Here is a 24762-nt window from a genome sequence, read left to right on the forward strand (position 1 = left end):
TATTGCATAATAATTGGGAGAGAAAACATGTATGTATATTTATATATACACATATATCAATAACCAGGAAATGAAAACATCATCTTAAGGTATATTTATATTACCTGCATATTACTGGTGAATTGAAAAGTAATTGATGAGTGGTTTGATTGAACCTTTCTTGAAATTGCTTATTCTTGTATGATATCATCATTTGGAATTCTCCAAAAGTTTATAACACATGGATAACTTCATGCATAGAGGTGGCAGAATGCTGGGGAGCTCAAAGTTATATGGGAGCAACAGACCTCAAGGCAATGAATGGAGACCTGAAAATTCAAGGATGGTGGATGCATCTCGACTATATAAAGATTCCCAGATTCAGGAAACTTCACGACAGCGTGAAGGCTTTAGAATGCAAGACTCAAGATTGCTTATGGAATCAGGACTGGAGCAGAATTACTCACCCCCAAGAATATTTAATGTGTCAGAAGTGCAGGGAAGTGGAAGAATCCCTGATAGGCCACATGGAGGCACTCAGCTGCAGAGGGAGGTCAGGGTACATCAAGACTCAAGAATGGAGTCAGGTAATAGACTGCAAGAAAACTCAAGAATGTATAACATGCCACCACAGGATCACCTGGAGCCCAGGTCCAGTACAGTTGCATATGATTATAATCACAGACGACCAAATGATGCAGATTCTTTTAAAGATATTGGCACTCAGTCCAAATTTATGAATTCCCATGAAAACATGAGGTCAGGTAGAAACTATATTTTAGAAGAAAATGAGAGTGCCAAACAAGAGTTTTTAGGTACATTACCAAAGAACAACTCTTTAAAGAAGAACTTGGAACTATTGTTAGCCCAAAGCCACCATGGGTCTGTAAAAACTCCTGGCCCAAGTCACATTCTGACACCTAGTCTCACTACCTCCACTGGACACCCGACTGGCATTGGGATGAGGCCCATTGGAAACAGAGATTCGTACCCGAAAGAGAAAAGCTCAAAGGCTTTTGATTATCTTAAGACCTGGAGACTTAAAATGAACATGCCAACAGATTCTTTTTTGCTGGAGAAGGAAGGCATAGTGGGAAATCAGCAGCAAGGGGTTGATGTTATGCCCCATCTTGCATGTGATGACTTGTACACACAACCTCCAACTACAGAACCTAGGAGGGCAAGCATTGACCCAGAGTGGAACTGTTCAGGGAATTCATTTGCTGATAAAGAAACCTATGGAGAAAGACCTGGTAATAAATATGGAAATATGAGGTATGGTTCATATGGTGAATCTTTAGTTGATTGCCCTAAAGGCCAAAGTTTAGAGAGTGACAGAACTGGTAATCCACCTTGGAAATGGGCTGAAGAATTACCTAGTGGTCAGAATGAAGGTGCTAAAAGAAACTATGAAAGTATGGCCTTAGGACAGAGTTTCAATCATGCCAACAGAGATGGCCGACTTCTACACGACACAGTACAACCTAAAAGACCAAGGTTGTCTCCATCGATAATGGAAAGTGAGAGGCGAGGAAATATGGAGCAATATACCTCTGTCATTTCTGAACAAGCAAACCTATCACAAAATGTAATGGAGAGTGATGATGCCAAAATCAGAATTGGTGCCAGCAATACATTTTATGAACCACAAAGTGATTGGATTTCACCTTTCCATAGTAAACCTTTGATGGATTCTAGCAGATTTTCAAGATCTTGTGACAATGAAAGTGAAAGTGTGAGCTTTCGGCATAAATTGCCTTATAGGGAGATGAATGGTGTTGGAGCAAGAGAAAGATCACAAACATCTTACATACATTCAAGAGATGTGAAAAGTGTGCCTCATCTAAGCACAGAAGGGTCACCAGAACCTTTGGGAAGGCATAAATATACTGAGCTTCAGGATCAAGCTTCAAGATTTTCTGGACAAGGAGCACCTCGAGCACCAAGGCCTATATCTACTGGACAACAGAGATCACCCAGCACTCAAGAGAGGCCTGGCATTCCCAAAGGAGAAAGATCATCAGAATTTGGAAGAGTAAAGCCATCTGCACCTAGGAGAGGTTGGTCACCAGGTCATCATATACGAGAGAGGTCACCAGGACCGACCAGAAGAGAGAGGTTACCGGCATCTCCAGGAAGAGGAAGATTATTGGATCATGGGAGGTGGTCACCAGGAAGATTACCAGCCCATTCAGGAAGAGAAAAATCACCAGAACCGTTTAGAAGAGAAAGGCCGCCAGCATCAGCTGAAAGACGAAAGTCACCACTACTGCTTGGTAAAGGAACATCACATGGAGTGTCCTCTGTAGGCGGAAGGTCTCCTGGGCCTTTGGGAGGACAGTCATCGAGACCACTTGAGAGGGGTAGGCCTACTGGAAAGTCACATGTAGGTAGAAGGAGTTCTCCAGGAGCATCTGAGAAAGGAAAGCTGCCTTCAGAAATGTCTTCAAAATCTGGAAGAGGCAAGTCTCCTGGACCTGAAAGGAGCAGGTCATCCGGAATCCCTGGTAGGGTCAGGTCGCCAGGAGCAGATGGTAGTTACAGGTTACCAAGACTCCCAGGGAAAGGAAAGCAAACTGATGGCTCAGGGAGGAGGTCTCCTAGGCAACTTAACACAGGTAAGCCTACTAAAACTGTTAAGGGGGGATCAACAGAACAGCAGCAGCCAAGATCTGTTAGTGCAGCCACTGGTGTAAGTGTTGATAGAAAGGGTGCTGAAGGTGAGCAGTCAAGGTCAAGTCAACATTCAAGAGGAAGGTCACCATTGAAAGGGAGATCTCCAGTTGGTACAAGAATGAGATCTGAATCGTTCCGTGATGGAAAACAAAGACCCAGGATCAGAAACAGGTCTCCCCAGTCACCAGTGAAGGATCACAGAGGGAAAAATGAAGCATTATATCCAAGTGAATATAGGGACTACAAAATGAAGAATGATCGATCACCTTACTTGGAAGAGGTTTCCTTATCACCAAGAGCCAGTAGATATTGGTCTCCAACAGGAAGGGGAATGATGAATATCAGGTCTCATCATAGCAGGGAGAGGTCTTTGTCAGCAGATGCCCTTCAGAGGGAATGCTCACCAGTATCGGTTCAGTTAGAAGACAATCAACACCAAAATATTTATCCTCAAGAGCCCTGTTTTGCTGCCAAAAAACGAGCATCTGCTAAGTGTAAGAGTACTGTTACGCCTCTCATGGTTACATCTGAAGATTTCACTAACAGCGATGACTTCAGGAAGGAGGTGGAGAGTGACACCACACTGTACGGCGTGCGCAATCGTCTACAGGAAAACAGTGTCCTTCAGCTGAATGACGACCGTGTCAATTTTATCAAGCAGCGTGGGTTGATATATAGGCAGCTTATCTCTCCTTCTGGTGAAAGGAAAGTGCAGTTAGTTGTGCCTGCGAAATACAGAGAGGCTGTTCTGAAGTTAGCTCATAGCATTGCTCTAGGCGGTCACATGAGAAAAGCAGTAACGTTAGCTCGTGTAGAAGCATATTTTTACTGGCCAGGGATTGGCCAGGAGGTAGCTAGATTTGTGAAGTCTTGCGATGTATGTCAAGAGGCTAAAAATAAGGGAATGACAAAGCCTGCTCACTTACAGCCAATGCCCATCATTGACTCTCCTTTTGAGAGAGTAGCGGTAGATTTGGTGGGGCCAATAGAGCCCCGAGCCAGCGATGGCTCCAGATATATCCTTACGCTGGTAGATTTTGCCACGCGTTGGGCAGAAGCAGTGCCGCTCAAGAATACTGAGACGCAAACTGTGGCTGAAGCTCTCATGACCGTATTTTGCCGAGTAGGCATACCCAAACAAATACTGAGTGATCGAGGTACTCAGGTCACCAAAGCGATGATGGAGGAAGTGCTCTGTTTGCTAGCTTGTAAAGGGTTATGTATCACGCCCTACCATACCATTGGGAACAGACTGTGTGAAAGTTTAAACAGCACACTTAAGAAAATTCTTAAACACATGGTTGCTGAACAGCCGAAGGAATGGCCCAGGTACCTTGCTCCTTTGTTGTTCGCATACAGAGAAGCTCCACAGAGTTGTACAAGATTCTCCCCATTCCAGCTAATGCATGGAAGTTCCGTTAGGGGCCCGCTTCAGTTATTGAGAGAACTGTGGGATGACGATGTTCCGGACCCGACCGTCAAGAACACGTACCAATACGTGTTAGATTTAGGTAACAGGTTGAGAGAGACCTGCAACATTGCAAAGGAGGTGTTACTCAAAGCAAAACAAATACAGAAAAGTTTATACGAACGGAAGGTCAAGTTGCGTAGGCTCACTGTAGGAGAACAGTGCCTAGTTTTGCTTCCCACAGCGAGCAACAAGCTGATAGCTCAGTGGAAGGGACCTTACGAGGTTCAGGAGAAGGTCAATGACGTTAGTTACGTTGTCATGGTTGATGGACACCCTAAACGTTTCTACATCAACATGTTGAAACAGTACTACGGGCCAGAAGCAGCCGCAGGTTGCTTGCGAGAAAGTGGGTATGATGATGATAAGGTGAGGTGTCCGAAGTTAGTTAAAGCTCTTTATTTTCAACCTCAGATCGTAGATGTGGGAGCGGCGTTAGTAATAAATGATGATGAGGATGACGAGGCTCCTCTCACTGTCTCTCCTATACAGACAGAGTCAGTGGATGATATGAAGTTAGGAGAAAAGTTAGCCCCAGAGTTGGGAACAATAGCATCGTTACTAGAGAGTTATGGAGAGCTTCTTTTCTGACAAACCAGAGTATCAAATCGGCGACCCAGGACCGTCGGTCAAGATGCCAACACTCGCCACAACTGACTTCTTACGTTCTGGATTGCACTTTATCTAACGCCCTTACGGCTATGGGTTATTATTTATTAATACCCTAACACAATGCACTAAGTAATAATGGGTCATGGGTCCCACAAATATTTCAGAATTGGCAGTAATAGGCAATAATAAGTATTTGATAAGCTCCGCCCACGTCTCGCTTGTTCCTAAATAAAATGCCGTGGACTTCCATGGAAATTTCCACTCTCGGCTATTCTTGGCATGGGGAATTCATGATAACTACATTGTCAGCTGCAATATATGTGGAGGATATTTCCACAGTGACATCTACAGTTTGCAGCAGTGCTAGTTGAATACAATTTGTAGCAAAATCCAAAAGGTGAAATTGAATCATAAAAATCATGGGATAGAATGATAGGTCACAAGCTTTTGTACTTGACAGCAAGTTTTTCCCTCTGGTGGGATGTGTGAGGTAGGTTACATTAGTTTATGTTTTTGTTGTAATACTAAAGACTGGATGGCAAACCAATTAGCTCCCAGCAATTGTTATTTCATGATGGTCCAGGTATGCAAGGGCACAATGAAATTTCCTTTGTGCTAAAGTGGTATCACAAAAGTAAATGACCAAACTCTTATTATGACATCTGAGAGTTAAGCATGTCTTTGTTGCAGTGAGGCACTTGGGCACCATTAACTCGGTAGCAGCGACGGGCCAAATTTGTGGCTTTACCGTTTAGCAGTGATGGGTCAAATTTGTGCCATGATATAAACCCCCAAAAATAGATGATACATAAACTGATCACAAATGCTTTGATATATATTATGAAATGGTTTGTGTGAGTGATGATTTTTTTCTCATTTTCTCACTTAGAGGGACCATTAAGAAACATGGTCCCCGCTGCTACCAGGTTAACTGTTTTAAAAGGCATTCATTGATCGTCTACCTTAGTCTGGAAACAATTATTTCTTTTGATATTTCTAGCCATCCACAGACAAACATTTATTTCTTATTTGTACTAGCTAATTACCTTGAGGTGAACATTCCCTGTTATTAGATAATTATATCAAATTTATACTGTATTTTGATTTATTTCATTATGATAACTTATTATTTTGAATTTCATTCAAATTGTATTAAGTTTGCTGAATAAGGCAATTTGTAGCATCCCAAGAATCCTCAGGCTTTGTGTGTTTGTTTTTGTAGTCAAGGAGCGTAATATGATGTATACATTTCTTTCTGTATCTTTAGTATTTTCTTAAAGCAACAACCTCTGATTGTTTGCTCATTACAAACCACACATACACACACACACACACACACACACACACAGACACACACACACACACTGCAAGAATGCAGGGGCTGAGAGGACATGGAAAAAATCTTAATAAAGGAACCTGTTTGAGTGGCTTGAAAAAGTTTAGTTTTCCACATAGAAGTGTTAACACCTGGAACAGCTTGTGGGAAGAAGTGGTGGAGGTGAGCAGTGTGCATCAAATGAAGGAAAGGTTGGATAAATGTAGATATGGAGACGGGACTATTAGAGCTTAGCTCGGGCCCTGTAGACTACAAATAGGTAAATACACACACACACACACACACACACTGGATAATAAGCGTTATGGAGACGGGACAGCATGAGCCTTGTACGGCTCTTTTCCTGTATTTCACAACTAGGTAAATACACACACACACATACACACGATTTCTGATGTGAAAAAGTTTAGCTTCCCAAACAGAAGCATTGAGCTATGGAATAGACTGGAGGAGGAGGTGGTTTGTACAAGAAACATTCATGATTTTAAGGAAAAGTTGGATAAGAGAGGATATGGAGACGGGACAGTGCGAGTGTAGCTCTTTTCCCGTATGTCACAACCAGGTAAATACAAACACACACACACACACACACTGATATTTTTCCACTGAGTGTTTATTGTCCCCCTCTGAGCAAGAAAGTGGGGTGTGTTGTGTGTGAAAGTCCTGCCAATATTGAGAGATAGTCTATGAATTTCTCTAATCGGGAAGGTACTTGCTGGCGATGATGATGAGATCAGGCCATGGTGTAGACACACACACACACACACACACACACACACGAAATAGTAAATGCTTATTAAATCGGGGCATTTTATATGGTACTTGTAACTATATAGTCATTTAATTTTCTAACATTAATGACCATTGCTAATTTCTCCATAGCTTCCTCATCTTTTTCTTTTTCTGCTTCATAATGATATAACACTACACAATTTAACATATATATATATATATATATATATATATATATATATATATATATATATATATATATATATATATATATATATATATATATATATATATATATATATATATATATATATATATTATGTGTGTATTTACCTAGTTGTGAAATACAGGAAAAGAGCCATACTAGACTCGTGCTGTCCCGTCTCCATAACGCTTATTATCCAGTTTGGCTTTAAATTCATAAATCGTTTTTGCACACACAGTCTCCTCGTCAAGTCCGTTCCATGTTGTTATGCTTCTGTATGGAAAACTGTATTTCTTGATGTCTCTCCTACAGTCGCTCTTCTTCAATTTCTTACCATTGCCTCTTGTCACACTTCTGTCACGTACCACTAGGTCTTCCCTGTCCAATTTCTCCAATCCCACTTGTTTCCTGTACAATGCTATTAGGTCCCCTCTCTCTCTTCTCTCCTGTGTTGTTAGTCCCAATTTCTCCAGTCTTTCTTCATGAGTATGTTCTCTCAGAGTTTCCGGTAATTTAGTCGCTGCTCTTTGTATTCTTTCCAACTTTCTAATTTCTTTCTTCAATCTAGGTGACCACACTAATGATGCGTATTCCAGTCTTGGACGTATCATCGATGTTATTTGTTTCTTCACCATTTCTTCATCTAAATATGTAAATGCTGCTTTTGTGTTTCTAAGAAGATTGTATGTTTCCCCAGTTATCCGGTCTATATGTTTTCCAAAGGATAACTTGTCTGTTATGATCACTCCCAGATCTCTTTCTTCAGTTTTTTTAATGATTCTTTCATTACTCAGAGAGTAGTTCCCTGATATTCGTCTACTGCTCTTACCAAACTCCATCACACAAAACTTCTCTATTGAATGTCATTTCCTATTTGCGTCACCATTCGCTTATTCTGTCGAGATCTTGGCGCAGGGCTGCACAGTCTTATTCATTAGCCACTCACCTCATTATTTTAGCATCATCAGCAAACATATTCATATAGCTTGTCACCCCTTCTGTTATGTCATTAATATATATTACAAACAATGGGAGCCAACACTGATCCTTGGGGGACTCCACTAGTCACTTCCATCCAGCATGATTATTCCTAATTACTATTCTCATTTCTCTCCGTCAAAGAGTCTATAATCCAATCCAATATTGAACCACAATTTGTATTGTATATATTGTGTATGATCCATATTTTTATAAAATTATAACACAGTAGATGTTTTCTTTCCTAGATTTTTAATTTTAGATGAATTTAAATTGAAATCCTGGAGGATACCTTGTTGTAGTGATATTAAATAAATATAAGAGATACTGCACACAACTATTAAGTCACACATAAGAGCTACTTTTGACCCTCATTTTGTCACCAATAGTGATGATCCAAATATATGTTCTCAGTAGCCTAAGAAAAACGAGTGTAGGCAGTAATATCTCAAGTAATGGACGGCGGACTCTCTTGATTTTGCGGCGCCCTTGTCATTAAGCAGCGAATTTTGGAAAATCAACCGCTTTGGTGCGAATCGTCATAACTCACTTATTTCTGGGGCTACAGAAATGTTTTTGGCATCAATCGACGGCAAAATGAGAGGGCTATATTTTGTAATAAGTGACCGGGCTCAAAAACCTACTCGAAAGGGTAGAAAAATCGAATAAAATATATATATATATATATATATATATATATATATATATATATATATATATATATATATATATATATATATATATATATATATATATATATATGAGATGAGTGTATATATTAGGGCTACATCATGTCTCAAACGGGTCACTTGTAGGCTACAGCAAGAGCATGATAGTTCGGGATGAGATATATAATAGAAAGCCTGATCGAACGACTTTTTATTTATTTATTTATTTTTTTTCAAGGAAGGTACGTACGTTCGAATAATCAAGATAAATAATTCTTTTCTGATATCTTATTTCTCTATTCTTCTCTTTTATAGGGGAATCATTTTCGTGGGTACTTCAGATTCCCCAGTATTGTAAAAATGAACACGTGGCATCAGTAGATAATATTTATAACGCGAACGATGGCATAAGCTGAGACTACATCGAGAATTAATGTAGCCTAGAATGTGAAAACGTTATTCAAGTAATTCAATTTTATATATATTTATTGCAGTGCTGATGCTGCTGATAATTAGGGCTTCATAGATGAAAAAAATGAGTTGGGCAACCGCGCATACGGTACTTTGCCAACAGCTAAAGACCGATTTATTTATTTATTTATTTTTTACTCCTATCAAGCTAGGAAACTGGTGCAATATAACACTAAGATTTCTTTTTATCGTCATCCATTCTATACAGGAGGAGAGTGGATCGACAGATATGTGCGATAATTATTCTGAAATGCGAGAATACATGCAAGCATCCTTCAGACTCCTTTATTTATCCCTTCCGTTCTTGTAAAGCATATCACTAATAAAAATTCTGACAATGAGCGTGGTTGAATATCGTCATTTGTGTTGTTGAGATAGTTTTGGGGTTGACAAAAAGACATTATTGAAGCGGCCAAGCAGTGTCGTCCATAAAATGAAGGAGAAATTTGGACATAAAAATTAGGACACAGGACTATCTGAGCTTGAGCACAGGGCCTGTATAATACAAATAGGTAAACCATCAACCTCCCTTCTCCCTTGTTGTTTACCTGCAACAATAAACTATCAATCAATCAATCAATCAATCTATTTATCTTAATCAATCTTTCCCCACTATAATCCACTATCTTCATCATCTGCTGCTCTGCCAGATTGTCGTACTCTGCCTCATATTTACCAACTTCCGACCCAAAAACTGTCTCCTGGGTCCAAATAACGAGATTCCTTTATATTTATCGTTAAAATAGTTAATTCCTGATGTTTCTTGGCAATAGTTACGCGTCAAAAACTGGTAAATACTATGCTCAGAGTACGATAATCTGGCAGAGCTGGGGGAGGGAGGAAAGGCCGCCGCCATAACGTGTGGATATACCGAGACGCCCTCACATTTTACCGCCCTGTGCTGGCTCCATGCGTTCATCCCTGCCCTGCACCGTTGAGAAAGTAACTACTGAACATCGTGAGTTTCTTGAGAGACGTGATGAGCCTGGGTGGTATTTTTTTCAGCGTGAAACGACCAATGTGCGGCAGCGACGTGCGGCCTTCCCCATGACTGGCCACCTTTATCATACACGGGTGTTTTTATTTATTTATTGATTGAAACGAAGGACACCTAGATATAAAACTGTTGGAGGAGAACTTCGCGGGAGGTTGCTGTCATGGCTTGCCTGTGGACGTCATCGCTAGTAGCCACTGACCTTCCTTCCTTGTTTTGTTGTAGTTTAGGTAATGTTCACCACGGTCGACTTGGGAGTCCACCGCCCCTACACTGTGCTCCACTCCTAATGTGGCTCAGCTGGTCAGGGAGAGAGTTACTCTCTGCCCCCCTTGGGGTCGTCGCGTGTAGGGTAGGGGGCTCATCAGGGATCCCCTGCAGAAACAGGTCCAATTTTCTCTTGAAGGTCTCCGTGCTGCAGTTAGAAGTGTCCCTCTGCAGGCAATTGAAGGTTAAGATTAATTTTATTAACGTGCCAGTATTTCATTACCTGCCTTATGAAACATCACTATAGTCTGTTCAGAGCATGAAGGCAGTTCAAGGTGTGGCAGATTCCAGAATACCTATGAGTGCAGCGCTGCCAGTTTGACCGCCAATTATCAGATTAGCACTCTCTCCCGGCCTACCCACCCACAACCGACCTGTTTATCTCTCTCTCTCCCCCTCTCGACCTGGGGGAAGGACCTAGGGGGACACACCGACCACCACCACCACAACGTGGCAACATGGGAAAAAATCTGCCACAAGTCATAGAATTTACACAAATCCTTGTTATAATCCTAAACATTGACACTCATTGTACTATGTAGCTTCCTTTACTATGTACAGAATATATAAAATATCACTTTCAAATAGCACATGGGTGGGAAATAAGAGAGATGCATGTATGAAGGTTGATTTGGCAGTATGGCTAGAGGTAACTGACGATACCAGCTCCACCCTGAACTGCCTTCATGCTCTCAACAGACTATAGCTCTTCACATACCTATCTATTCTACAAATGTTCAACAATCATGGAAAAGGTTTTTAAATCAAGGACTTTTTTGATTGTTGAAAATAGGGGATGATATTCACGAAAGCATAGCCTCCTCTGGTGGCGGCCGCCACGGCGGTCCAGTTGGTGTTGCGAGAAATACCTCCTTGCAGAAATAAGTCGCATATACATGTGGGGGGGTCGCCCCCCCTGGTTAGGAAGGGGGAAGCCCCCCCATTAGAGGTTAGGTTAGGTTAAGTTCAGTTGGAGTAGCTTAAATATGCTCCTCCACTCAAACCACCCGATTCCCCACGGGTCCCTCAAGCTGAACCTCTGCGAGCTATTTTGTGGCTGCGGCGGCAGATCCACAGAAGGCATTGAAAAGTCAATCATTTAGTTATTTCCGGAGAAAAATACTACCTCCATGATAAACAGCATCAAAAAACACCCAGAATTGAAATGTTCTTGTCCAAGTTTGAGCAACGTCAATAAAACGAATCTTTACCCAGTTGAATAGTCTTTGTCCCTCATTGGTAAAGTTGGCGGCATATATCGACCTTAGACGTTGACTGGCTGCTTCAGTGGATGTTCTGGAGCAGTTGTGGCCAAATCGGGGGCTGTCTGGCCTGTAATCCCTCCTTCAGTTTGCAGTGATGGGTTTGGCACTTGCTTCTCCATGATTTTCCAAGTGTAAATTATGTAGTATCTCTCTCTTCGTCTTTGGAAGGAGTAGAGTTGCAGAGTCTTGAGCCTGTCCCAGTAACTCAAGTTTTTCATTGAGTTTAGCTTCCTTATGATGGCCCTTTGTGTCTGTTCCAGTCGCTTGATATTGTAAATTTTGTGTGGGGACCACAGCTGGCACAGGTAATCCATTTTCGACAACACCAGGGAATTCCAGAGCGGGAGGAGATGTTTGGGTTCCCTCGTCTGAAAGGTGCGGAGTATCCATCCGGTCGTCCTGCTGGCCGTCCTTGTGATATTGTCAGTGTGCTCAGTGGGTGAAAAGTCATTACTGACTAGTATCCCCAGGTCTCCTTCCCTTTTTCCCTTCCCTCCTTCCTTCCCTTCTTTCCTTCCCCTTCCTTCCCTCTTTCCCTTCTTCCCCTTCTTCCTTCCCTCATGTCTTCGTGTGACACTGCCCCTGTTTCTTTGGGTGTCCTGCAAGACACCTTTCTGGGTCTTCCTCTCTACTTTATTTTTTAGCCAAATTTTATCTACACGGCACACGCTCTGTGAACACAAAATCACCCTCTAGCCCGTCCTTTAGGGGTTAGTATGATGCTTTAATATGCCTTATAATGTATGATAAAAGTCTGGGGCAGGTACTGAATATTGGTGATTGCTGGACCAAGTGTGGTAAATGTCTGGGGATGGAGTTGTTTTGAATATTTTGAGGTCCCCTCCTGGTAATCTGGAAAATATGCTAATCTGGAAGGTCTGTAACCCCCTGCATTTAGGATTAATGGACTTTTACTGTATTATGGTACTATTATTATTGGCTTGGCCACAAGTGTGAGTGGTTGTAAATTGCATCATTATAAATTGGCTACTTGTACATGCTGACTACTGAACCAAGCCCTGAGCTAACTGAACTTGTTCTGTAAATCCTTGCATACATTAGACTGTCCCAAAAAGTTTGTCAGAGCTGAAATTTGTTATATCAAGGTGTGTAAAAGCAAGGGTTTCCTGTGATTTTTTTCAACTTGTATCCTATACATTCTTTTTTTGTGTGTGCTTATACAGGTAACTCGATTTACGCGAGTAGGTATTGTGTCCTTGAAGAGGTCGCGTAAATAAAAAACAATGTAAATCAAACAAGAGGTAGGTTTGTACCTTTATTGCCTACTGTATCACTCTGACTCCTCTCCCTTTCGTGGTTCCTCCTCTGGCTGCCCTTCCCCTCGTGGTAACACAGCAGCGAGGGTGGTGTTGTTGTTGAGTAGCGTGGCAGCGTGGGTACTGTATTGCTGTTCAAGTGGCGCGCGGAAAGAACTGAGCTCAGCTGTGTGGCCGTGGCGCAGTGTGAGTCCAGTTGCGTGAGACATCTGGTGGCCAATCCATAAAATATTGTGTAGAAGTGGAAAAAATGTATAAATTAAACATTTATTTGGATTTTGGGACCCGCGTTATTTAAAAAAAGTGTAAGCCAAACTCGCGTAAATGGAGAATTACCTGTATATCTAATTTTGATTTAAGTAATGCCAACTTGAGGGGTTTTCCTGTAAAATGAATGCTGCTGTGAAAATTAGATGCCTTTTTTTTCTTTTTTTCTCTTAAAAAAATCACCCTTGAAGATCCCGTTTTCAGTACTTAGCCCTTTTATTGTTTATCACAGTTAGGTATAAGTAAGCAGTGAATTATTAGAAATGTTTGTAGCCATGCCATTAAAGAATGGGTTTTTATCATGTTGTTGAAGAAATGTTCATGCCATGCACTTAAGTTAAATGTACTTAGTGTAAATCCTTTCTTATTACAGACAGGAGATCTCAATAGCTGAGCAACCTGGAAAGGTACAGACTAACTACCAGGCAAGTATTTTTTACTTGACATATATATTGTCTTTATAATCAGTGCTGGTGAGAGAAGAGAGAGAGAGAGAGAGAGAGAGAGAGAGAGAGAGAGAGAGAGAGAGAGAGAGAGAGAGAAGAACTGTAAACACAAGTTTATGAATATTTTGCAGTTAACAAACTGTGAATTGTGAGAGGTTAATGGTCACCACCCAAAATTTGCATAATATACAGTATAAAGTTCAAGTAGAAAATTACACCAGTTAGGTTGGACAAAAATGCAGAATTTAATGATTAGGCACTGTCCTGCTGCTGTTGATTATCTCAGTGATAATACTTTAAATCCTTGTGCACTGTAAAGCTGCAGACCATCTCATTTACTGGTTTGATTCATAAGCCAGTAGAGTAAAGTAATGAAAGCTGTCAATGAGCTAAATGGCTTAAGACCTGTGACCCAGGAATGAATGACTTTATTCCTTGCAGATACAAGGGTTTTAGGTTTTAGGGTTTAATTTTTCGAAATGTCGGTAACAGGAGTCCCGAATTTATCCTTAATTGTATTTGGCATTAGTTGATCTATACCTTTATTATGCTCTTAAGGTCTGGTTCCATTATTACAGAATGATCATAAAGTCCATGATCTATGCAGACGAGAAAAAGAAAGCTTATTTAAGGTCTCAAAAGAATATCTCAAAGAAATAGAATAATGCAGCATTATTTGTATTCAGGAAAATCATACACCTGATCAAAGTTTTTAAATGGCATAGGAAATGTTGATAAAGTGGTTATGTATGAAAGTGAGATGATAGGGTTTCCAGTAGTGAAAATAAGTTAGATAAATTTAGGATCAGGTAGAACGTAATCATTACCGTGACTGTTTATAGTAATGAAGTGAATGAATGAAAATAAAAGTAATTCGGCAGTTGTGTAGCTTAGTGTAAATACAGTTGAAAGTTTCACATTAATGTTAAAGTTAGAATCTTCTATCTTCTCCCTTACTCCAAGAATATTGGGATGCCTCTTACTCTATCTTTTCCCCGTCTTACACTTGAACCTACTTCACATCTTGCTTATTGATGGTCACTGGAAATTTAACTATTTTTGGTACTGTTGCGTCCTTTACTATGTCCTATTTATCAGTAAGAATAAAGTCAGTCAAAATAATTTATGGTCTCTGTCACAGGTTTTCAAGACCCTGGTTTCACTTTTGCAAAAAATGTGTTCATAAATAAGCCTGTTTATTTTCTTCAAAGTTGTCAGATTTATCTTCTCTTCTATTATCTATTCCAAAATGGGTAATTGCTGTTTCACCAACATTTTTGGTCCCTTTGGATATTGAAAAGTGGGTTTTGTGCTTTGCATTGTTACTTTGACATCTGTCAACATTTTTTCTACTTTATTTTCATTATTAGTTGATGTTGGTAAACTTGGTACATAAGTCTGGAGTATTAAGTAGGTATCATTTGCTTAGCTTCATAATTACTCTCGCTGCTCTTTCACTGATGCTGAAGAATCCTTCAGTGTTCACTTGCATATGGATGAGTGAGTAGAAATATAACAAGCATAATAATAACAAGTTTGCCTGTATGTATATTTTTTCTTTAATTTTTACATGAATTATTTTTTCAGTGTATGTACGTATATATCTGATGGTATGTATGTGTGTGAAGTGAGCAATGTGAAGTTCAATATTATTGCTTGATCATTTTTTGTCTGAAAGCAACACAGACTCAGGGAGTTTATTGTGTATGTGAGAGGGCTCATTATTACTATATTTTCTATTTTCTGGAGATACCATACTGGTAATTAATGAAAGCAGATTCTTTAACCTTCTGTGTTTAGTTTATTTATCTTTGTTTTCAGGCACTATGTAATTGTTGATTTCTTACCCACAATGTACATATAGAGCATTGTATGCTATTACATCAGTGAGGGGTCCGAATGCTCCCTCTCAATTATCTTTTCTTTATCATTATTATTATTTTTTTTTCGTGTGAAGAAATAAGCCAATGTTCTGATGGTCCCATTGATAATTTTCAATGCTGTGAAGGTATTATTGTGAAGCTATATAAGCTAATCTTAATCAGAAACAGAGCATTCCAGGTTACTTAAGGTTTCATGTGCTGAATGTGAAACTTGACAGTTGCAGTGTCATCTTTCAAAGTGAATTTCTTGGAGCATTCAATCCTCTTACTTGACCATCACTTTCTTCCAGGTTGCACAAGTGAGTCATCAATTACCTATGGAATGGAATGAAGAAATAACATAACTCAGTGATTGGACCTGTGAAAAAGGCATGGCAGTATTGCATAATAATTGGGAGAGAAAACATGTATGTATATTTATATATACACATATATCAATAACCAGGAAATGAAAACATCATCTTAAGGTATATTTATATTACCTGCATATTACTGGTGAATTGAAAAGTAATTGATGAGTGGTTTAATTGAACCTTTCTTGAAATTGCTTATTCTTGTATGATATCATCATTTGGAATTCTACAAAAGTTTATAACACATGGATAACTTCATGCATAGAGGTGGCAGAATGCTGGGGAGCTCAAAGTTATATGGGAGCAACAGACCTCAAGGCAATGAATGGAGATCTGAAAATTCAAGGATGGTGGATGCATCCCGACCATATAAAGATTCCCAGATTCAGGAAACTTCACGACAGCGTGAAGGCTTTAGAATGCAAGACTCAAGATTGCTTATGGAATCAGGACTGGAGCAGAATTACTCGCCCCCAAGAATATTTAATGTGTCAGAAGTGCAGGGAAGTGGAAGAATCCCTGATAGGCCACATGGAGGCACTCAGCTGCAGAGGGAGGTCAGGGTACATCAAGACTCAAGAATGGAGTCAGGTAATAGACTGCAAGAAAACTCAAGAATGTATAACATGCCACCACAGGATCACCTGGAGCCCAGGTCCAGTACAGTTGCATATGATTATAATCACAGACGATCAAATGATGCAGATTCTTTTAAAGATATTGGCACTCAGTCCAAATTTATGAATTCCCATGAAAACATGAGGTCAGGTAGAAACTATATTTTAGAAGAAAATGAGAGTGCCAAACAAGAGTTTTTAGGTACATTACCAAAGAACAACTCTTTAAAGAAGAACTTGGAACTATTGTCAGCCCAAAGCCGCCATGGGTCTGTAATAACTCCTGGCCCAAGTCACATTCTGACACCTAGTCTCACTACCTCCCCTGGACACCCGACTGGCATTGGGATGAGGCCCATTGGAAACAGAGAATCGTACCCAAAAGAGAAGAGCTCAAAGGCTTTTGATTATCTTAAGACCTGGAGACTTAAAATGAATATGCCAACAGATTCTTTTTTGCTGGAGAAGGAAGGCATAGTGGGAAATCAGCAGCAAGGGGTTGATGTTATACCCCCTCTTGCATGTGATGACTGGTACACACAACCTCCAACTACAGAACCTAGGAGGGCAAGCATTGACCCAGAGTGGAACTGTTCAGGGAATTCATTTGCTGATAAAGAAACTTATGGAGAAAGACCTGGTAATAAATATGGAAATATGAGGTATGGTTCATATGGTGAATCTTTAGTTGATTGCCCTAAAGGCCAAAGTTTAGAGAGTGACAGAACTGGTAATCCACCTTGGAAATGGGCTGAAGAATTACCTAGTGGTCAGAATGAAGGTGCTAAAAGAAACTATGAAAGTATGGCCTTAGGACAGAGTTTCAATCATGCCAACAGAGATGGCCGACTTCTACACGACACAGTACAACCTAAAAGACCAAGGTTGTCTCCATCGATAATGGAAAGTGAGAGGCGAGGAAATATGGAGCAATATACCTCTGTCATTTCTGAACAAGCAAACCTATCACAAAATGTAATGGAGAGTGATGATGCCAAAATCAGAATTGGTGCCAGCAATACATTTTATGAACCACAAAGTGATTGGATTTCACCTTTCCATAGTAAACCTTTGATGGATTCTAGCAGATTTTCAAGATCTTGTGACAATGAAAGTGAAAGTGTGAGCTTTAGGCATAAATTGCCTTATGGGGAGATGAAAGGAGTTGGAGCAAGAGAAAGATCACAAACATCTTACATACATTCAAGAGATGTGAAAAGTGTGCCTCATCTAAGCACAGAAAGGTCACCAGAACCTTTGGGAAGGCATAAATATACTGAGCTTCAGGATCAAGCTTCAAGATTTTCTGGACAAGGAGCACCTCGAGAATTGAATCAAGGCCCCTTGAACCAAGAGAGGCCACTCCCAGGTGAAATGTTTATGCCCAGTGCTCCTTATTCCCTGGAGATGTCTCCAAGGTCCTATCATGGAATTAGGTCACACAGGTCTCCAGGCAAAGTAAAATCTCCAGGACTAGGTGCAAGAGGGAAATCTCCACCTCTCTTCTCACAAAGGAAGTCACAAGGAACAGTACCAAGAGGAAAATACTCTGGTCCTAATGCCAGGAACCGGTCATCACCGTGGAGAAAAGGCAGATCACCTGGACCAGGAAGAGACAGGGCTCCTAGACCAGAGAGGGGAAGATCACCAGGATATGCAGGGTTAGAACCATCAACAGGAAGAAGATTACCTAGCCCTGCTGGAAGACCAAGGCCTATATCTATTGGACAACAGAGATCATCCTGCACTCAAGAGAGGCCTGGCATTCCCAAAGGAGAAAGATCACCAGAACTTGGAAGAGTAAAGCCATCTGCACCTAGGAGAGGAAGGTCACCAGGTCATCAGATACGAGAGAGGTCACCAGGACCGACAAGAAGAGAGAGGTTACCGGCATCTCCAGGAAGAGGAAGATTATTGGATCATGGGAGGTGGTCACCAGGAAGATTACCAGCCCATTCAGGAAGAGAAAAATCACCAGAACCGTTTAGAAGAGAAAGGCCGCCAGCATCAGCTGAAAGACGAAAGTCACCACTACTGCTTGGTAAAGGAACATCACATGGAGTGTCCTCTGTAGGCGGAAGGTCTCCTGGGCCTTTGGGAGGACAGTCATCGAGACCACTTGAGAGGGGTAGGCCTACTGGAAAGTCACATGTAGGTAGAAGGAGTTCTCCAGGAGCATCTGAGAAAGGAAAGCTGCCTTCAGAAATGTCTTCAAAATCTGGAAGAGGCAAGTCTCCTGGACCTGAAAGGAGCAGGTCATCTGGAATCCCTGGTAGGGTCAGGTCGCCAGGAGCAGATGGTAGTTACAGGTTACCAAGACTCCCAGGGAAAGGAAAGCAAACTGATGGCTCAGGGAGGAGGTCTCCTAGGCAACTTAACACAGGTAAGCCTTCTAAAACTGTTAAGGGGGGATCAACAGAACAGCAGCAGCCAAGATCTGTTAGTGCAGCCACTGGTGTAAGTGTTGATAGAAAGGTTGCTGAAGGTGAGCAGTCAAGGTCAAGTCAACATTCAAGAGGAAGGTCACCATTGAAAGGGAGATCTCCAGTTGGTACAAGAATGAGATCTGAATCATTCCGTGATGGAAAACAAAGACCCAGGATCAGAAACAGGTCTCCCCAGTCACCAGTGAAGAGAATATCATCAGATCACAGAGGGAAAAATGAAGCATTATATCCAAGTGAATATAGGGACTATAAAATGAAGAATGATCGATCACCATACTTGGAAGAGGTTTCCTTATCACCAAGAGCCAGTAGATATTGGTCTCCAACAGGAAGGGGAATGATGAATATCAGGTCTCATCATAGCAGGGAGAGGTCTTTGTCAGCAGATGCCCTTCAGAGGGGATGCTCACCAGTATCGGTTCAGTCAGAAGACAATCAACACCAAAATATTTATCCTCGAGAGCCCTTTTTTGCTGACAGAGAAGGTCATGTGCCACGGGAACACTCTCCCCATGCATACCCTAGCTGCTCACCACACTCAGTGGATGGCTATACATCTGCAAGAAAGAATGATTTAGAAGTGGAAGGCAACAAATATGGGAGTCAACAAGAGAGGCTTTATTCATTCTCTAGAGAGGTACCCTTTGACACAGGAAGACAAAGCATGGAGAGGATCCACAATACCAAAGGCATCTGGAGAGAACATAATGAAGACAGAGGTGGCCAACATATCCGTGGTAAAAAGGGTTCCTCAGGGAAGATTTCAAGTACCACAGACGTGAAAATATCCAGCTCTACAAAATATGCAGAGAAGCCTGAAGGAACCTTGTTGGAAGAGGAAGTAGATGATGAAGACCTGCGAATCCATCTGTTACGCCTTCGAGAACAGAAGGTAGAAATGAAGCTAATGAAACTAGAGGAAGAGAGCAAAGAAACCGAATTGAAGCTGTTGGAGCTCAAGAGTAATCAGACAATAGCAAGAGAAAAAAGTCCTTTAGAGGAAGAGAGAAGGTACCCTGAAAAGGAACCTTTTGTGCCCCTTGGCAGGAAACAGGAGACCTACCCTTGGAAGCGTCAACACTCAGCTCCTCAAAGTGGAAGGTTCCACAGGCAGCACAAAAGGTTTTAATGTTTCTTTTTTTCCTTAGTCCTCATGTTTTAGGTAACTGAGCTAATCTCTGGTTATCCTTCACAGAATTAGAAATAAAACTATATGAATAAATTATGTCACTTAAGAGGAAAGTTTGCCTTACAGCACCATTAAATTCTGATGAAGGAGCACAAAGAACATGGATTGGTTCATGAGTATATATGCATATATGTGTTCTGTGAGTAAATGGAGAATCTTAAAAAATGGCATTTAATAAGAATGCCATTTGTGTTGTGTTAGTTAAAGATACAGTAGATGCAATTCTGTACTCTGGATTTCTGATGCTGTGGGTAAAATCTGGCATCAGTGTAATTGTTCATCTATAGTGAAACCATTGGTCACACGAGTGGGCTGTTAGCAGCCTTGGATAGCTCTGCAGAGGTTGCTATTTAAGTTTTCAGTTTTGTACACTGGTACCATTGTGTAGTGCAGCCAAATTGGCAAAGGCCTCGCAAGTACAGCCTGTTTGGGTTTTAGTACATTCAACTGAGATAAATTCAAAGTAGCACTTATCATCACCAACTTTAATTTACAACCTTTTCCATTCTGTTCAGAATTGCAACTATTTATCTTACATTTGTAATGACCTTATATGTCCCAAGACTGCCAGTGAAAGGTGGTATTTAGCTAGAGCTTGTAATACTTTTATGAAATTTAGTTTTATTCTAGGATTTGTAAAATTACTGAAAATTTTAGTAGGTAAAGTTTTAGTGAAATCGCACACACACACACACACACACACACACATACACACTGCTCTTGTAGCTCAGTCGTAAAGGTCTGCACTGGCAGGCTTCACAGCCTGGCAGGCGGAGGTTTGAGCCCCGCTCAGGCCGAGATTTTTCCATTGACAAGGAGCAGTTACTGTCCCATCTTGAGCATGGGGGATGGGGTGTATGGTGTGTGAAGGTCCCAGCAATACCCAGAGATCGGCTTGTGAGCCTTGCTCTAAGTGGGAGGGTACTTGCTGGCGATGATGAGTCCAGCTTGTGATCAGGCCGTGGGTGAATTGCACACAGACTGGAGACACTTGACACAGATTTGGACTGGAAAAATATAATTCTGAGACAGGATCACATGGGTGTAGCTCAGGCCTTGGATACTACGGCTTGGTAAACACACACATGCACACACACACCATATGGGAGTATGTAGGAATGAGAAAGCATTTGGCTCGGTTAAAACCTCAGCAGTCATGCAGGCACTCAGGAGGCAAAGTGTGGATGAACCGTTTATATGAAGAGAGACAGCACAGCAACCATTAAATTCTACAAGGAAAGCTAAGGAATCCAAATCAAGTACAGTATTTATTATTGCAATTTTAACCCTTTCACGCATCAAAAGTTTAATAAGCTTCTCTTTCCACTGCAACATCTGCCTGGAGCTCCCTAGGGGGCCTTGCAGAATGGCCTGACCGTGACCGTGCGGCGAAAATTTTATCGATTTCACTCACGAGTATTCTTTTTTCCTGGCAGTATTATATATCGTTGGTTTTTGAAGAGATTATTCTGCCTTATGAAAGAAAAAAAATGTAAAAAAATGCAAATAAACAGCGAAGTTTACCAACTGAAAAAAAATTTAAAGGCACGACAGTCATGCTCACAGGCTGCCTGCTGAGAGGCAACTAAAACACAGCCAATTATCACTTCACATCCAACGGCATGAGAGAGTTGGCAATTAGTTTATTTTATAGGTCTAGCTTTGATCTTTGATGCAAAAAAATTTAAACGCGATTCTGAAAGATACTTTATTTTTGGCAAATTAAAAAAAATAAAAAAATTTTTTTTTTTAAATTTGACGCGATTCGAGTCAAAAGCCCATGTAGACGATTCCGTTTTGCAGCGAAACGCGTCGTGGTGCGTGAAAGGGTTAAGTTTAGCCGTAGACTACATTGTCAGCTGCAATATATGTGGAGGATATTTCCACAGTGACATCTTCAGTTTGCAGCAGTACTAGTTGAATACAATTTGTAGCAAAATCCAAAAGGTGAAATTGAATCATAAAAATCATGGGATAGAATGATAGGTCACAAGCTTTTGTACTTGACAGCAGGTTTTTCCCTCTGGTGGGATGTGTGAGGTAGGTTACATTAGTTTATGTTTTTGTTGTAATACTAAAGACTGGATGGCAAACCAATTAGCTCCCAGCAATTGTCATTTCATGATGGTCCAGGTATGCAAGGGCACAATGAAATTTCCTTTGTGCTAAAGTGGTATCACAAAAGTAAATGACCAAACTCTTATTATGACATCTGAGAGTTAAGCATGTCTTTGTTGCAGTGAGGCACTTGGGCACCATTAACTGTTTTCAAAAGGCATTCATTGATCGTCTACCTTAGTCTGAAAACAAATATTTCTTTTGGTATTTCTAGCCATCCACAGACAAACATTTCTTTCATGTATGTACTAGCTAGTTACCTTGAGGTGAGCATTCCCTGTTATTAGATAATTATATCAAATTTATACTGTATTGTGATTAATTTCATTACGATAACTTATTATTTTTTTATTATTTCATTCAAATTGTATTAAATTGGCTGAATAAGGCAATTTGTAGCATCCTAAGAATCCTCAGGCTTTGTGTGTTTGTTTTTGTAGTTGAGGAGAGTAATATGATGTATACATTTCTTTCTGTATCTTAAGTATTTTCTTAAAGCAACAACCTCTGATTGTTTGCTCATTACAAACCACACACACACACTGAAATTTTTCCACAGTGTTTACTGTCCCCCCTTGAGCAAGGGAGTGGGGTGTGTCGTGTGTGAAAGTCCCGGCAATATTCAGAGATAGACTATGAGCTTGCTCTAATCGGGAGGGTACTTGCTGGCGATGATAATGAGATCAAGCCGTGGTGTAGATACACACACACACACACACAGATTAGTAAATGCTTATTAAAGCGGGGCATAGCTTCCTCATTTTTTTTTTTTTTTTTTTTTTTTTTCAGCTTCATGGTGATATAACACTACACAATTTAACATATAAATACATTGAATGTAACACGTGCAAATGATGAATAGGTCACAATAGAAGTGCAAACTTTACTTAGTTATTAACTCCCTAAACTACAATATATACTGTGGTAAATTTCATCAGAGTTCCTTAGTGAATACTGGTGAAATATATATATATATATATATATATATATATATATATATATATATATATATATATATATATATATATATATATATATATATATATATGTGTGTGTGTGTGTGTTTGTGTGTATACTAATCAACATTATTGTAAGTTACCTGAAACGTTTCTATAAATTTGTAATTGCTTTATATAAGTGAAAGCTCATTGAATTAATGTCATTAGGAAGTGTGACACGCACTGTAGTAAAGTTATTGGTGTATTGTCATGTCAGTTGTTTCCAGGCTTAAGTGTTAGCTCCACACACTTTATTGCAGATGTACATTACTATTTTCAGAAAGTACAACAAGTTTTTGCAAACATTGTGAGTGAATATACAAATATGATTATACTTTTAGGTACAGAGTATTATGTGGCTATAACAGTATGTACAACATTTTGTGGTGTATTTTTGTTTCGTTCTGAACATTTGGAACCAGGCAGTTGTTTTTGAGTTGTAGGAAGCATTGTTGATTTTTTTTTCCAGGAAATTTGCATTTTTGAATTATATAAATTACCATATTAGTAAATAAAAATGGGAAGTAATTTTGAGCTTTTAAAACCTTTTTTCTTTTATTATTCATGAAAGCACAATATTTCATCTCTTCACTCGCACCATTTCAAGTTTCGTGATTTTACATTTGGTGGTGTGGTGGAAATCTGACTAAAGTTCAGGTTCCACAAAAAAAATGCTCACATTTCGCAGACCGCGACTGAGCTGTTGACCACCATTACTGCATATGCATCGATTCCTTTCCATTTCATGATAGTCCTACCAGGCAATGTTTTTTTGTGTGTTTGTGTGGGCAAAATTTTCTCTGAAAATGAAGTATCCTGGTCAGCTGCATTGGTGCTTAACCATACTGAAAAGATAAGTGAAGGAGAGTAAAGGCTTCATTGTGTGTACAATGCATTTGAAACTTCTATATACTAGAAAAAAGTTTCCAAAGTCTACAAATCCAGATAAGGAAAGCAAACATCTGGTGCAAAAAAAAAACAAAGACAATTATTCTTCTGCTCAAAACCAGCCGGGCTCAACAAGATTAAACCCGCAGTGATTTACAGTTTCAAGAAGTCAAGGCAAACAAAAACTGTCAAATGCTAAATGTTATGTGATATGCCATCACAAAAGGATATGTGACCATGAACATTTCTACTAATTGGTTTGACAATCCCAGCAACATGTGAAAAAGCAAGCAGCTTTATTGTGATTTTAAAGCTATTTTATTTGTTGACGATGCCCCTGGCCATGCAAGGTTTCAGATAGGCAGACTGACTTCCCAGTGTAGAGGCATGCTTTTTCCTTACTGACACTACATTTGAAATCCAGTACCTGATCCGATTATAGAAAATGTGAGGATACTTTTCTTTTTACAAATCAGGCCTTGATAAAATGTGATGGAATAAGACAGTCCAGAAAAAAATTAGCAAAGTGATGCAAGAAAATGATGTGACAGTAGGTGCTTTAGCAGCTGTTTCCCGCAGGTGTACATTGCAACAGTGCAGGGAGGCAGTGGCTGAACAGATAGCAAGA

General features: G+C 40.2%; 1 protein-coding gene across 4 annotated transcripts; it reads left to right on the plus strand.

The window, feature by feature from the left end:
* The first annotated feature begins 220 nt into the window (after positions 1 to 220).
* LOC127001486 (uncharacterized) lies at positions 221 to 23775 on the plus strand. 4 transcript variants are annotated; one of them, XR_007755310.1, is made up of 2 exons: positions 221 to 5132; positions 22078 to 23775. XR_007755310.1 is itself a non-coding variant. In XM_050866045.1 (2 exons), exons 1-2 carry the CDS (start codon positions 221 to 223, stop codon positions 20068 to 20070), a joined length of 3570 nt encoding a protein of 1189 aa, XP_050722002.1. In that variant the 3' UTR covers positions 20071 to 23775. The 4 variants fall into 4 exon arrangements, 3 of the variants coding, with proteins under 3 accessions (XP_050722002.1, XP_050722003.1, XP_050722001.1); XM_050866045.1 differs by having other exon boundaries at positions 221 to 2826; positions 19107 to 23775; XM_050866046.1 differs by having other exon boundaries at positions 221 to 2496; positions 18777 to 23775.
* Positions 23776 to 24762: the final 987 nt, after the last annotated feature.

The sequence above is a fragment of the Eriocheir sinensis genome, chromosome 21 (assembly GCF_024679095.1).
Source record: "Eriocheir sinensis breed Jianghai 21 chromosome 21, ASM2467909v1, whole genome shotgun sequence".
In the NCBI taxonomy this organism is placed as follows: Eukaryota; Metazoa; Arthropoda; class Malacostraca; order Decapoda; family Varunidae; genus Eriocheir; species Eriocheir sinensis.